Here is a 16,095-nt window from a genome sequence, read left to right on the forward strand (position 1 = left end):
AAATTAAAGAATTTCTAAACAAAAATTTTATCCTTCTCGATAATTTATTAAGATTATAGTTACTGATAACAGTTAGAAATTAATCAATCAATCAACAAGCTCGTAATTTGCTTTTAACTTTTTTGGTGTTTTCATAACAAGAATTATTTGTTTTATTGCTCTTTGATTTCGTTTGTTTTGACATTGACGTTAATCTTACGTCCTTTTTAATTTGCAGATCTGCACGTGTTTACGTGTGGACTCTGCAAGTCTTTATTTTAAACAAAAGTAGGATTAAAATAGATCAAAATGAGTTTATACAACTTCAAGAAGATTGCTGTAGTTCCTACAGCTAAGGTAAGTGCAATAAAATGATGTAGTAAAAAACTGTAAACTTTTGGATGATAACCTTAAATATTTATTAATTTTATTTTCAGGACTTTATTGATATAATATTATCAAAAACACAACGTAAAACGCCAACAGTTGTGCATAAACATTATAAAATAACACGCATACGTGCATTTTATATAAGGAAAGTAAAATTCACACAACAAAACTTTCATGATCGTCTGTCGAGGATTATTCAGGTAAGTTTATTTTTGTTAAAGCAATTAAATAATTACAACTGCAATTGATTTCAATATTCTCAATAATTTATCCAAATAGTGTCATCGAAATAACTTTTGACCAAAACAAACAAACAATCCCTTTTGAGATTCATGTTATATATACATTTCATTATCAGGCAAAAGTCTCCAATCTTTCAGACGTAATGTTTAAGGAAATTTTATTTTGGTAATTTAAACATATAAAAAATATTTTGGAAATTCGTATTCATACATATTATTATTTAAAATTATTGCACAATCAAATGACATAGATCTTCTATATATTGAAATCCAAAAGTTGCGATAATGAACAGCATTTTTGTATGCATTTCAGGAATTTCCAAAACTCGATGATGTTCACCCTTTTTATGCTGATCTAATGAATGTTCTCTATGACAAAGACCACTACAAACTTGGCTTAGGCCAGCTAAACACTGCAAGACATCTAATTGACAAGTAAGAATATTTTTATTGATATACTAGCTTTCCCTATGACTCTGTCCATCTATACTAATATTATAAAGAGGAAAACTTTTATTGTAATGAATAGGCTCAAAAACCACTGGACCAGTTTCAAAAATTCTTACACCATTAAAAAGATACATTATCAGTGTACTCACTGTTACTACATATTTATTATTTTTTAATATTACAAAAACAAGGTTGGGGGCAAAAGTTAGTGTGGTATAAAATAAAACAAAAGATAGTAGCATTGTCTTCCAGACTATGCCTCATTGAGATCTGTTCAGCCATTTAGGCTATGAACTCAAAACTATCCATCTATCTAAACTTTCACATTTATAATTTTGATAAAACAAAAACACCATAAGTAATCCTCCCAGAAAAATTTAAATATGCCTTAAAACAAAAAGGTTTGTTATATGAACAGTTCATTATTCGACTAATTGATTTATTTACAGTGTTGCAAAAGATTATGTAAGGCTGCTCAAATATGGAGACTCCCTATACCGTTGCAAACAACTGAAAAGAGCTGCCTTAGGTCGGATGGCCACTATTATGAAGAGGCAAGGTGCTAATCTTACATACTTGGAACAGGTACAGATTTTATGATTTTTTTAATAAAGTGAGTTATTAAAAAAAACAATGGGCCTATTGTTTTGGAAAAAATATATTTTTTTTTACTTTAAACACTGTTAAATGATTGTTTTCTCTCCTATAATTTACTCCAAAGCAATTGTATTCTAATTCATTTGTATGTTTAAATTCATTTTTATTATATAAAGTGAATTATGAGTGTATAAAATGTATTTTTGTGTAGGTGCGGCAACACTTGGCGAGGTTACCCTCTATAGATCCATACACACGGACAATCATCATTTGTGGCTTCCCTAATGTTGGCAAATCCAGTTTTATCAACAAGGTATAATTTTTATCTAATCACATTATAAACTGTCAAATTTCCTTTTGTCTAAATGTTACTCAAATGGTTATTCTTTGCATTATATGTTATGGTTTCTTGTTTGAAAGCTTGTTGAAAAAAATCACTTTTCACCCTTTTCTTATAAGGAAATGATAATAAGTGGGTTTGAGGATGGGAAACATCACCTGTCTCTGTGATCCTCTATCAATTAAAAGTAGACAATGCATCTTTGCATGATATGTGCAACAATCATTTGACTATTTTAGTAAAGCAAGGCGTGTCTACCACCTTAACTATAAAAATATTTGAATAATATGTTTGTGTTTTCAGATCACAAGAGCAGATGTCGAAGTGCAACCATATGCATTTACCACAAAGAGCTTGTATGTAGGACACACTGACTACAAGTATCTAAGGTGGCAGGTATGTTATACTTCATACTAATAAAAACGTGAAATGTATAGATGTAAGGATGTTACTATATATTTTTACAATAGTTTAATGCATTTTGATCACTGATATAGGAAAGTCTGGAACACCTAGACTTCCTAAGTTTTGTTTTTAATTCAATGCAGATGTGGTCTTATCGGAGACATTTTAAACGCCACGATATTCTGACCCTAGAAAGTAGATAGAAAATAGAGGCTACCTTCTAACTTACACTGTAAAACAGCACAACAAATCTGCTTACAGTTTGTCCCAAATTGATTGTACATCTAACCAAAAAATAAATCTATATGGATTAAGTCAAATATATTTTTAATCATGAGTCAAACTTCTAATGCTGTCTGGTTCCTATTTTTATCTAGTTTTGTTAATAACTAAACAAAAACATAGAGCGTCAGGTGCTTAAGGTTTAAGCATTTGACTTGTAATCAACAGCTCCTAGCTTCAAATCCCATTATCTACTAAATTAATTTTTGAATTTCATATGTACCTTTATCCGATACATTGACAGAATCTTAATGTGTGTATTAACTTCAAAGATATAAGTAAAGTCAACCAGTGAGCGTCCATTAACTTGGTGTTCCGAGCTCATTGGGGTCTGAGCTGATGTGAGGATGTGTCGCAGGTAATAGACACGCCCGGTATCCTGGACCACCCGCTGGAGGAGCGCAACGTGATAGAGATGCAGGCGGTGACCGCGCTGGCGCACTTGCGCGCAGCCGTGCTCTACTTCCTGGACCCCTCCGAGCAGTGCGGACACACCATTGAGGAACAGGTATACAATACATACTATTTATATATATACTATTATAATGAAATGTGCACACATCTTTGTTATGTCTCTTTAATTGTTATTTTAGTCCCTACCCAACCATTTCTTATAAGAAAGGAAGGGAAATTGGATTTAATGGCGGAGGAGACACAAATGTATGGACAGTAGTGTCTCCGTCTTTTGAATTAAGTTGGCTTGCTCGTTTGCCATTTTATAATAATAAAATAAGAAGAATGTAAAAAAATCCAATCCCAAATTTTCGAATTATTCTCTTAAGCTATACATTTTCCAGATATTATTAGATAGATAGATAGATAGTTTTCATAATTTCATGTGGATGAAGCCGCACAGGAACACTTAGTTACTAAAGTACTGTATTCCAGATATCACTGTTCGAGAGCATAAAGCCGTTGTTCAGCAACAAGCCGCTGATAGTGGTGCTCAACAAGATGGATGTGGTGAAGCCTGAGGAGCTGGCGGAGGGGAAGAGGCAGCTCATACAGCAGCTGGAGGAGGTCTGCGCTAAGGGAAACCTCGTCAAGTGAGTATTACACTTTGACATACAGCTAATATCTTTTTTTATTACGTTATTCTTGTTACACATAACATATTATCATACTAAATATAAAAGTTTAGATGGATGGATGTTCGTTAGAGCTTGTAGCCTAATTGGCTGAACTGATTTCGATTAAATTTGGTAAAGATGTAGAGGATACTCTGAAAGAACACGTAGGCTACTTACTTTTTTTTTGTTTTTTTTAATTCCACGCGGACGGAGTCGTGGGCGAAAGCTAGTATTGATATAAATCGATTTAATAGATATACAGTCGAATACTAAAACAAAATTTAAACTTTCCACTTCATAAGTGCTGTTTACAATCTGACGGACGTCAAAATGTTATTGTAGTTCAGAGTAATCTTATACTTGTTTCGATAGGAAAGATTTGTATTTATGTATGCATTGAAAAAATTCAAAATCTACTGAGCCGATTTAAAAAAAATCTTTCACCATTTAATTTCACGGGGATGAAGTCGCGAACAGTAATTTGAGAGTATTGTATAATATAATATTGTCGTCTTCGTCTAAAATAAAATAAAAGCCTAGTATATGTTCTTCCAAACTATGTTTTATTGCAAATTCGAGTTTTAGACTGACGCAGTAATAAACATCCATCCAAAAATGATTAATATTAGTATGATTGTTGAAATTGCAGCGTGGATTCCACTTCCGAGCTGCGCACGGTGCCTGTGATGCGCATGTCGACGCTGACGGAGGAGGGTGTGCAGGAAGTGAAGCTGGAGGCCTGCGAGCGGCTGCTCTCACACCGCGTCACCGAGAAGATGAGGACTAAGAAGGTCAGGGAAACTTGGAAATATACCAATTACAGTTTTATTGGCATGGATTACTTAGACTAGTAAAATCATTAATTGTATGGATTTACTAGTGCAAGTTAGTCTCCATATGTCATTTTAATGCCATTCCAGTTAGTACTACCGTCTAACTGTACTAGCTAAATGTGGACCAGGAACCATTCTATTTGTTGTTTCTTTATGTGATAATTAGCTTTCGCCTGCGGCTCCGTCCGCCTGAAATTAAAAAAGTAGCCTATGTTATTCCAGACCATACTTTACATTTGAGCCAATTTTCATTGAGATCCATCCAGCCGTTTAGGCTACAAACTCTAACATCCATCCATCTAAACTTTCGCTTTTATAATATTACTAAGATGTAAACAGTGGTCATTTGAATTCGCGGGAAAACGACAGCAAATTTAAGATGCGTTTGAGACACATAAAGAGAATATTTACCTTTTATCATCAAATCTATCAATCCCCCTTCCAATCCTAATAAGAAAAAAGTGGGAAGAAAAAGGGACTAAAATAATATAAACGTGGTCTAGTCTGAAGATATTAAAGCATGCTTTACCACTGTTAAAATGTATTTATAGGTGGATGGTATTCTAAACCGGCTTCACGTGGCGGTGCCGACAGCCCGCGACGGCAAGGCGCGGCCCCCGGTCATACCGCCCGCGGTCGCTGAACGTCTGCAGCAGCGCGCCGCCAGGGAGACAAGGAAACGGAAACTGGAGAGAGACATCGAATTAGAACAGGGAGATGACTATGTACTCGGTATGTACCCACACTATTGTTACAAATAATGCATCCGCGTGGCAAATTCTTAATTCTAAATGTCAAAATTACCGTTATCATAATATTCTTGCTTTTTTAATGTTAGCAACTTGTAGTTTATGATCCCTTTCCCCCATGGTTTTTTTTTTCAATTCATTTACCCCCTAAGTTAAATAGCATGAACATATATAGCCTAAAGAGTGTCATAAGTTTAAGGGCTTTTTATTGAAGAAATAATTATTCAAAACATATGAATGCTCTATTTCTGTCTTATTTTCTATCCATCTTTTTCTTTATTAAAAGGTTAAAATTCTTACTGGCCAGTATGTCACCTCTTTAGCAGAATATTTAATCTTTGTCTACCAAAGAGTATGGATATGTCATTTTTTACTCAATGCGTTCCCATTTAATGAGCCATTATAATAAATATTTACCCCTGAAAGTTTAAAAAAACCTCGTATTTTGAGTATGTGATATTGACGTTATTGTTCACGTTTCAGATCTACAGAAGAACTACTCCGAGATCCCGGAGGAGGAGCGACACGACGCCATACCAGAGTTCTGGGAGGGACACAACATCGCTGATTACATCGACCCTGAAATATTCGAAGTTAGTAACTATATACTATTCTATATACTTCTGTATTAATATTTATTATGTCCCACATTTATGATTCTTCACACTTGTTAATTTATATTAATCAAATAACATTAGTTAAGCAAAATACCATAAATATATATTTTTCAACTCTAGTAACTTTGTAAAACTTTCTTATTGTTTTATTTATTTTTGCTGAGAATATTGTCTATATCTTGATCTTCTGTTTCCAAAGCATTTTTTTTTGTGAGGAATCAATGTCTACATAAATTCAAGGATTAAAATCGATACTAACCTCATGTGTGTTACAGAAACTGTCCGAGCTGGAGAAGGAGGAGGAGGTGCGCGAGGCGGGCGGCCTGTACGCGGTGCCGAAGATAGAGCTGGACGAGACCATGCGCGAGATACGACAACTGGCTGTACAAATACGGTATTTATCTTATTTGCTAAGGTTTTTGATGTTTTCAACTACGTTTAATCAAAGCTTTGGTTATGCGAAATTTTAGGTTATGTTTTAATTGAAAAGAAAGGCTTTTGGATATTATTAATTTGTAGCTAGGATACAATTTCATCAACTTGTGAGTAGTAATTTTTTTACATGAGATGGCGTGTTTTTAACATGTATGTCTATTTATACTAATGTTATAAAGAGGAAAAATTTGTAATTTTGATTTTTGTGGATCTAAAGATTGTATTTGTATTTCAAAGTAGTTTTACATTTTTTTTTTTTCGATATTCTAAGAGGAAGCTATCATATTAAATTTGTTATATTCCAGCAACAAGAAGGCGATCCTGAAGGACGAGTCTCGTCTGACGAAGCAGTCGACGAAGCCGGTGATGCCGCGCACCAGCCGCGCGCGCGCCCGCGACCGCAGCACCACCAGGCTCAGGGATGAGATGGAGAAACTCGGTCAGTACACAACACAGCCGTCAACCGGGAGAAATTCCACGTACACTTTGATGAATATGAGGCCAGAGACCTAATTTTAGTCCCTTTCCATTCCCACCATATCTACATGTATACACGACAGTTAATGGACTATTGATTGACTGTTATTGACCGTTACTGGCCAACTGTCCTGGCCAAGTGGCCGCGCATAAATTCAAAAATTCAATAGGAAAACAATGTGTGGTGTGTCAAGAATGGATAAAGTTAAGAATGTGTATATTAGAGGAAGTTTAGGTGAAGGTTAGCGTGGTAAGGACATGTTATGCGTGACGATGGAGACATAAACCTGAAAGTGGATTGGATGGATTGAATGTGGATGGCTACAGAGGTAGAGGAAGACCGAAGAAAGTATGGATGGATTGTGTGAAAGATATGCTTAAGAAAGTAGTGGATTCAGATATGATAGCTAATAGAGATGTGTGGAGCAGCACATACTGTGCCGACCCTCCGTAAGGGATAAGGGCAAGTTGATGATGAATAGGAAAACAATGTGTTTTAAATTCAGTTGTTTATAATGAATGTTTACAGGTGTGGACATGTCGGAGACGCAAGAGGCGCACTTCACGCGCACGCAGTCGCGGTCGCGTTCCCGCTCGCTGTCGGCGCCGGCCGCCAAGCGCGCCCGCACAGACCGCACCGTGTCCCGCCCGCCCCGGGACACGCAGGGCGTCAAGGATGTCGCTGTATGTATTTACTAACACTACACCAAACAAGTTCAAAAACATACACCAATGTTTCACACTTCACTACCGCGCTACCTGGTGTCCCATAGTCACAGTCACAATTCAAACTGAGATACGTTTTGGCGGCAAAATTGAGATGTCATCGTATATAGTATCGGTGGAAAAATGTTGTTCCCTATATATTTCATGCTGCAGGCACAGGCTACATACACTAATACCACACTTTCTTAAATAACTAAGAAACACTTTCTACGTATTTTGGGTTTAAATCAATATTAAAAACTACGAAAAATTGTACATAACTGTATGACGATTGTTCAGTGGCTCAGAAGTATAGGACTTATTACCGGATCCTCGATTCGAATCCCGCCATGTACCAATTTGATTGATTTATCGAACTTTCTTATAGTCGAAGAAAACATCGTGATGTCTACACATATTTGAAAAAGTGTGAAATCAACCCACAGTTGTTAAAAAAAACTTAAAGGAAACTCAGTAGGAGCATTTGAATTAATAATTATAATGATTGAATTAACTTTTTACACTTTACATCATTCGGAATTACAACATAATTAGGTAATTCATTTATAACAAGATACAACTAATTTTCAAAACAAAGACGACATTTCATAACATGATAATTTAAAACATGCATTTATTTTTAAATATTCATTGTTTAGATGCAAAAGAGGGCAAAGAAGATGGCGCACGTCGCGATTGCGAAGAAAACGAAGCGAATGGGGCTGAAGGGAGAAGCGGATCGCTTCATCGGCACCAAGATGCCAAAACATCTGTTCGCGGGAAAACGCGGCGTCGGAAAAACGGACAGGCGGTAACATGCCTCGCTGCTGCCATATTACTGTTGTATCGCATTTTATATATCAATAAAGTTAACACAAAAAGAATATCTGTTTCTTTTTATAATAAAGTATTTCAACGATCGTACAAACAGAATGTGTAAAAACTACTTTGCAAGGACTACAGTGTGTTATTATTGAAATAAAGTTGAACAAAACATTTTGTTTTCTTTACTTACCATACTTTTTTTGGACTTGAATTACTTAAAAACTTGTCTGGGAAAGACGATTTCTAGGTCCCAATAATGACTAGTTGACCCAACTTACCTCTGTCCAAAGTTGCATCGTTTGGGCGCTAGAGGGCTTTAAAGTTTGCTAATCCTTTTTTCATTTTAAAGTTTTTACTTTTATTCAAATATCTCGTAAAGGCTACAAATTTTATTGGTATTTAAACCATAGCTATCATTTGTTAAATTTCATCTTTTTGTGACACATTCCTCTGTCAACTAATCATTAGGTGGCAAGAAAACTCGAACATCAAAACATATTAAATTTTTGCAACCGCCTATATTGTTTTTTTCTTAGATAGATGTTAATTTAAAAGATTTTTGGTGTCTACTTAATTTTAATTTGACTAACGTTCTTGGCACAAAACAGCATTTTCTTAGTATGTTCACTACAGGACGAATAACGTTTTTTGCTTTGCAATATTTTGTTGCGTTTAAGGTACCTAAGCATAAGATAAGGTTATGTAATGCACGATTATTTTAATTGCATTTAAACCCGGAGTACGGTGAAAATGGCATTTGCACCACGTTTCATAGGACATAACCAAATTTTGAAAAAAAAAATATGATTGTATTGTAATACCTCAAAACTTCTAGGCGGATTTGAAAATTTCTTTTCTATTATAAAGCTACGTCATCAGTGAGAAACGTAGGTTATATTTATTACTATTTTTTTTAGTTCTGCGTGAATGAAGTCTTAAGAAGCAGCTAGTAATGATTATAGTTGGGCATTTTTGAATCTTTTTGTAATTACAGTACGGCCTATGGCGCTACTAGTAACAATTTTTAAAATAGTTATAAACAGGATACTGTGAGTTATTCGTAGAATGTGACGGCCCTTGTTAGTGCCCTGGGAGTCGTCCAACCCCGCCCTACCGTGATCCCTTCCCTGGTGATTTATGAGGTCGAAATAAAACACATAAGTAGCAAAATGAATGGCACATTTATATTTAATTAATATTATTCATTTTTATAATTAGAGCTTTCTTGTTTAATTACATCATTTTAAACTATGCATTTGAACAGAGGGGGCGCCGGTGGCAGCGGACAAACAGAGAAGAATAAACAAAAATTAACAAATAAGCCTCGTTTTGTACACAATCTCCAGGATCAATGCAACAGAACAGAAAAAAATACCTTCGGTTTCTTAAAAATCTGAGCTTCAATATTGCGAATAAATTACACGTTCACATGTACCGATTAATTGTCGCATCGTGCGTTCAAACAAATCATTATAATTATATAAAAAAAAAACTTAAATTAAAATCTAGATGGAAGAGAAAGTCAACTAAGCTAAACTAAAGAGTCGCAAGTAATTAAGTGGCTTACAAACTACAATACGAAATACTAAAAAAATATTTTGAACTTTCAATAAGAATTTTTTTTAAAATTTATAACGAAAAGTACAAAAGGGGGAGTTCACCCCCGCTCCGGGGGTTGTTGGCCGGAGCACGTCGCAGTCAACTTACGCTATATAATACAGTTCTCCAACACGAAACAACTAGCAATATTGTACTTTCCTCATAATCTTAGCGATTACTTATCTAGTACATATTGTAATTGTTTCTATATACTTTGAAACAAATTTCGCGCCACAACAGTACTGTAAACACAAATTAAATACCTACGAAAATATGTGCATTCCAACATTGAGCTTCAGAGAAATTAATAACCTTGAGTGCGCTTCGTTCGTAATATAATCAAATTTAATAGCAATAAGAAAGCGCACATTTTGAAATCGAAAATAATCAAAACTGTCTTTTTGATTTTTAACATATGAAAAAAATTAAATAACCACATGCGTCATAAACTGTGAGATTAGGCCAAAAAGCACCCGATTATTTTTATAAACTCACATTTCATAAAAGACATGAGGAAAAATAATTTCTTTCAAATCAGCATATATATAAATATATGTAAATAAGTAAATATTCAATTAGGCGATTGTCATGGAAATACAGTAATAAATATAAATTCATGATCGAATTATGAACATGAAAATTATTTTGTCGAAATAACTTCATTGCGACAACATTTACTACACAAAAAACAATACATTCAAAATCAAAAATCTAACGTATATAAAATTTAATTTCCGTGTAGTAAATATTGTGGGCGTCGATCACAGTTACATAAGTACTTGATAAAACAAATAGCTACCGAATTAAAAATAAAAGTATATAAAAATAAAAAATAAAACTACGTCCGAGCGTAGAAACTAAGTCAAACCAATAAAGTTTCACTGGAGTTTCGGTACAAAGAGAACAATCTCTTAAGTACATTCTTAAGTTAGCAGCCGTTGTTTGGTCGTTCTTTATAAATGCATGTAATAAATAATATGGCCGCTCGCGAACACGCATTTATATAACGACCGGACGCAAATTACCACACGATTCACTTCAATAAACTCAGTTTTATGACGTCATTTGTCAAGTTGTTTTCTTCGCTAGTCGAATATTTTAAAATCGCAAATCGTGTGGAATTTCGCCGAGATAAACGCGTCCATAATTTAAAAACTCGTATAATAATTGAATAAAATGAAACTCCCGCAATATTGTCGAGGAACAGTACAGATGTCGGCGTCACCAATAAAACCCACTAACAGACTCACCTATGCATATGGCAGCGAAACGAAACATTTTTAAATCGTAATTAAAAATATCTTTTTTTCTTATATATTTATCAATTACACTATAATACCTATACATACGTCCTAGGCTAGTAATTTACAATTCCGTTTCGATTCTCTCTTATCCCGGGCCGGGGCATACAAAACTATCTCTACCTCTAATAATATACACACTTATAGCTACAGAGTCCGACACTGCTTAGCTGCGCACTGCTTAACTGCGCACTTCTTAGCTGCGCACTGCTTCACCACACTCTTTGGGAGGATCGCCTCGCCGAGGCGTGGTCGGGGGCGTGGCCGAGGCGGCAGGGGGCGGGGCATCTTGCAGACGCCGCCCCTTAATTTTAACCACAGCACATTTCGCACTTATCTACCTCACACAATCACTGGGGTGTCAGTCAAGTCGAGGTAAATTTCACACAAACGATTAGGTAGCTAACAAAGATAGTACGATATAAAAGATTTCGAATAGAAACGAAGTTTTGATAAATATTTACATCAAAGAACCGAAAAATTTGGAAACAAATCGTTCGTGAAAAATTTACCTCGAGATAAAGGATTTTAATTTTACATACTCCAAACATACATGAGTACAATTTAGATCGTTTTAGACAGATAAATAGGAAATTTTGATGACTGTAGCATTTTTCGTGAGGTAGCCAGTGTGGGCGCGGTGTGGGCGTGTGTGGGCGGTCCCGAGGGCGCGGTGGGCGATCACTTGTGTCAGTGCGGGGCGCAGGGGCGGGCGCAGGGGCGGGCGACGCGTCGCTATTGCGGGGGCGCGCCGCTGGGGGGCTGCCCGCCGAGTGGACCCATGCCCTGGTGACAACATTACATAATCATTTCCTGTTCACATGTAGCAAGTATCAAAGTGTTTGTGGGTGTGTGTGTACCGGCATGGGCTGGTAGTGGTGCAGGGGGGCGGGCAGCAGCTTGGGCGCCTCCTCCGCCTTCTCCTCCTCGCGCCGCTTCAGACACGCCGCCTTCGGGTTCAGGTTGCGTTCTGCAATACAACACAAACATCTCACATGTCATTTTTTAATGAACTAACTTGAAAAAATTTGAAGTGAATAAATTTTAAACTCTATTACAAAGTTCAAAAGGTTCCGTGTTCCTTGTGACTCACCTCTGACTTGCTGCTCGAGTGTCATGATGACCTCAACAGCCATATTGAGTATGCCCAGCTTGGTCTGCGGCTTGTCACTCTTCAGGTGTGTCATGCACATGCGGCCCAGCTCCTTCAGCGCCTCGTTTATATCACGTATCCTTATCCTATGCATTTACACATATAATCACATTATAAAATTACAAAATGCACAGCTCCTGAAAATATTGTAATTTTGCAGTTTCAAAAGAGTAAATTCTATATTACTCAACAAATTGAATCTCTAAAAATGAACAACAGTGTTTCTTGTCGGACGCACCATGCTGTATTAAAAAAGTAAAACATACAATATTTTAAACAGTTTGGGCCAATCACCGCTTTTCAAACAATTTGAGTCATAGTATGTAGCTGTACATGTGGGAGCGGTACCGCGTGAGAACGGGGCGTGGTCTCGTAATAAAAGTGGAAGGTCCACGTACTAAAAGGGGCAGGTCCACGTACTAAAAGGGGCAGGTCCCCGTAATGAAAAGCACGGGGCCGCTTTTCATAACGTATGAAAGGGGTGGGGGCGTGTACGGGGCGGGGCTCACCTCTCCCGCGCGTTGTTGGCCTGCCGACGCTCCTTCTCGCGCAGTGCCTTGGCGTGCGGGTCCGCGTCCTCCTCGCCTTCGTCCGCTGACGAGCAGCTATTGCATAATGCAATCGTTACAACTATTTTTAGTTTTTAGTATGTTTATTTGATTATTTTTATTGTTACATTGATATTTGAAATTGGTATTGTGGCTACGCAGTGCTCTAGCTTTTTAGATAACGCCATTTTTCTATCGAAAAATACATACGAGTTGAGAACGTTTCTTTTCGCAAAAATACATTCGAGTTGAGAACGTTTCTTTTCGCAAAAATACATTCGAGTTGAGAACGCTTATATGGAATAATCAATTTGCATACGTTAATTTGGTTACTATATTTTGATAATGGCGTATTCAGTAACGTATTGTTACGTCATCAATGTGACGTTATAGGAGGCTTACCTGTAAGGCGGTGCGCGAGAGAGAGACAGCCTACTTTCTGTTTCCCCGAAACTAAACCCGATACCTTCAGTTAGTAAAAAGCGTATGACCGTTAATGCGAACGAATGAATATCTACAAACGCGACCGAAATGAATGATACCGAACGAATGAATTTAAAAAAGAAATTTCTTCGCGATATGTATTTCTTTTTCATAACTTGAGTACTTACCTTGTACCTATAATACATAACATAATGAAGACATACAGTACAGTACATACTATGACCCTGTTAGCGGTTTAGCGGTGAGGAGGCAAGGCTGAAACTTTTCAATACACATGGTGGTTAGTGCGACAAGTTATGTAACATTATTGAAGTAAAAATGAAGTGTAAAAAACATTTGTAACATAGTTTGTCTTTTAATTTCATAGATTATTTACCAACAAGATCATTTCACACCCACGATACTATCATGGGCAGGAATCAAAAATGCTTTATAAATTAAAATACTGCAGTTCTAAATATGTAGATATAATGAAAAAATAAACGGATTTTTGGATCACCTTATAGAAAGATATGACTCTATCTGGCGAATGTGTGAATTTCAGGTTATGTGACATTTAAATTTAGTTAACGTTTCAATACATTCAATTGTTAGAAACATCAGTATTATAATATTGAAATCTCGGAATCATAACAAACATATCGAAATATGGAGAAGTCACTAAACAACAATTTTTTGACCTTTAGTAATCACCTATGTTGCAGTTCATATTGTTGTGAAAAGTGTTTGAATAATTTTAAAAATGATATTATGATCGGATGATTATATGTTGAACGTTTTGTCGTTAATATGTATGTTGTGTATGGTGTATGTTGTGTATGGTGTATGTTGTGTATGGTGTATGTTGTGTGTATGTTGTGTGTATGTTGTGTGCATGTTGTATGTCGCACCTCTCGCGCACGTTGTTGGCCTGCCTGCGCTCTCTCTCGCGCGCCGCCTTCGTGTCGGGGTCCACGTCCTCCTCGTCCGCGGAGGAGCAGCTGCGCGCCACAACACCGCTAGCAACACTACACACGTCTTACACCACACCACAACAACAACAACAAACACACCACAACTGATACAGTCAGACTCGCTAAGGACACAAACTTTGAATGATAAAATTATGATAATATTTCAACTCAATAAATTTTTTTTTGGTTGTTATCTTTCATGTGGTTCAAGGTAGGTTGAAGTTTGTAACATCACGATAATTTTACTACTTTCTAAGTTGTAAATTATTATTTTATTTATAGAAATGTAAATAATTCAATTTACTAAAGTAAACAGCTTAGATAACATCGTAATTAAAATGTTAATTATGTAAGAAAAAAATTAATTTTTTTATAGTTAATTGAATTTATAATTAAAGGAATCGTGATGTTAAAATAGAACGAATTCAGTTTTCACAAGAGATACTATGATATTTTCTCATATAAATGTATATATGGGTGTGTATGAGAGGTTAGGTACTCACTATCTGCGGGAGCGCTTGTTGGGTGGCTTGGCGAGGTCTGCCGCTGCTGCTGAAGAGGAAGAGGGTTTGGCCTCCAGCACCGCGTCCGGCGGCTCCTTGCGCTTCTCTGGAATATCACATCACCTTTCTTATTACATTTATACAGATGCTTGTGGAAATAAGTTTTAGTGGACAGAAAAATGTGTATTTCAGTGCTGATTGAAAAATATAGGAAACAAATGAGGCTTGCAATCAGACAGATAACCATTTTAATATCTGTATTGTTATTGTAGGACGTACTTGTGTTGGGCAGCAGATGTCGCTCCAGCTTGACGGGGGGCTCCGCCGCGTGCCCCACGCCCACGCCCCCCACTCTACTCGCTGCAACACATATTGCAACATTTTACCTACTTTATCTTACACTTGCTGTTTCCTTACAATTTCATCCGCATGAAATTATAAAAATTTTATTGTTTACATTTGTCAAATTCTTAATAGCAAATGTCAAAATTACCGTTACCATAATAACCTTGCTTCCTTAATGTTAGCAGCTTGTAGTTTGTGGTCCCTTTCCCACGTGAAGGTTTTTTTTTTCAATTTACTTAAGCCTCTAGGTTTAGTAGCTTGAACATATATACCGTAAAGCGGGTTGTGCTTTTTTTAAAGAAAGGATTATTTCAAAAATTGCTGTGATTGCTGACATCCTACGCCACGAAGTAATGTGTTTACGCTTTATTATATAAGTATAGATTATGTTAAAGGAATTTGCAACAATATCGTGTAATGAGTGGTATATGGTGAGTGGTGATGGTGGTAATGAGTTTGTGGTCAATTGGTTGTTACCTGTCGTTGTCTGGTGGTGTACATCGTGCGGGTACATGTCCGGTGCCTCCGCGTGGTTGCGCAGCACATTAATAGCATCATCTAGCCTCTCCTCCATCCTCGCACCCTGTCACAACATGTAACTCTTAGATAGATACCAAAGCTTCCTGTTTTGAAATTTAAAATCATACTCAGTCAGGAATCGAACCCATGAGTCTTTAAACTATAGCAAATACAACACAGAATAACAAGCTCCATGCCACAACAACTACGAGCGACAGGTCCAAAAACACATGCATTCATAATGTATTTACACTAATATTCAGTAATAATTCCAATTGAAAGACAAAACTAAAAAGGAAAGGGACATCAGAGTTATTTAAGAATCGATAAATTA

At 36.4% G+C, this 16,095-nt stretch overlaps 2 protein-coding genes across 9 annotated transcripts in view; one reads left to right on the forward strand and one right to left on the reverse strand.

The window, feature by feature from the left end:
- The first annotated feature begins 193 nt into the window (after window positions 1–193).
- LOC106101396 (probable nucleolar GTP-binding protein 1) lies at window positions 194–8,561 on the forward strand. Its single transcript, XM_013280625.1, has 15 exons — window positions 194–336; window positions 417–569; window positions 925–1,046; window positions 1,511–1,646; window positions 1,870–1,971; window positions 2,302–2,394; window positions 3,044–3,193; window positions 3,574–3,731; window positions 4,405–4,546; window positions 5,140–5,320; window positions 5,821–5,930; window positions 6,230–6,348; window positions 6,695–6,828; window positions 7,396–7,550; window positions 8,231–8,561. The coding sequence occupies exons 1-15, from the start codon at window positions 289–291 to the stop codon at window positions 8,384–8,386; spliced, it is 1,959 nt and encodes a 652-aa protein (XP_013136079.1). The 5' UTR covers window positions 194–288; the 3' UTR covers window positions 8,387–8,561.
- Window positions 8,562–9,558: 997 nt separating this feature from the next.
- The window catches only part of LOC106101365 (protein daughterless), a 69,331-nt gene continuing 62,794 nt past the window's right edge, over window positions 9,559–16,095 (reverse strand). For 6 of the 8 annotated variants that reach the window (XM_013280562.1, XM_013280561.1, XM_013280564.1 and 3 more), the window contains 7 exons: window positions 15,720–15,825; window positions 15,177–15,257; window positions 14,898–15,003; window positions 14,332–14,448; window positions 12,390–12,535; window positions 12,157–12,266; window positions 9,559–12,082 (listed from right to left, as the gene is read on the reverse strand). In XM_013280562.1, the coding sequence (XP_013136016.1) occupies window positions 12,032–12,082; window positions 12,157–12,266; window positions 12,390–12,535; window positions 14,332–14,448; window positions 14,898–15,003; window positions 15,177–15,257; window positions 15,720–15,825 (717 nt within the window). In that variant the 3' untranslated portion in view covers window positions 9,559–12,031. Of the gene's footprint in view, window positions 12,083–12,156; window positions 12,267–12,389; window positions 12,536–12,958; window positions 13,055–14,331; window positions 14,449–14,897; window positions 15,004–15,176; window positions 15,258–15,719; window positions 15,826–16,095 lie in introns of all 8 variants that reach the window. The other 2 variants (XM_013280560.1, XM_013280559.1) reach the window with 2 other exon arrangements.

The sequence above is a fragment of the Papilio polytes genome, unplaced genomic scaffold, assembly GCF_000836215.1.
Source record: "Papilio polytes unplaced genomic scaffold, Ppol_1.0 DF823991.1, whole genome shotgun sequence".
NCBI classification, from domain to species: Eukaryota; Metazoa; Arthropoda; class Insecta; order Lepidoptera; family Papilionidae; genus Papilio; species Papilio polytes.

Coding starts and splice junctions, on each gene's coding strand:
- LOC106101396 (XM_013280625.1), top strand. CDS start 289: ATGAGTTTATACAACTTCAAGAAGATTGCTGTAGTTCCTACAGCTAAG. Junction 1,047..1,510: donor GCAAGACATCTAATTGACAA/GTAAGAATATTT, acceptor ATTTATTTACAG/TGTTGCAAAAGATTATGTAA. Junction 7,551..8,230: donor AGGGCGTCAAGGATGTCGCT/GTATGTATTTAC, acceptor TTCATTGTTTAG/ATGCAAAAGAGGGCAAAGAA.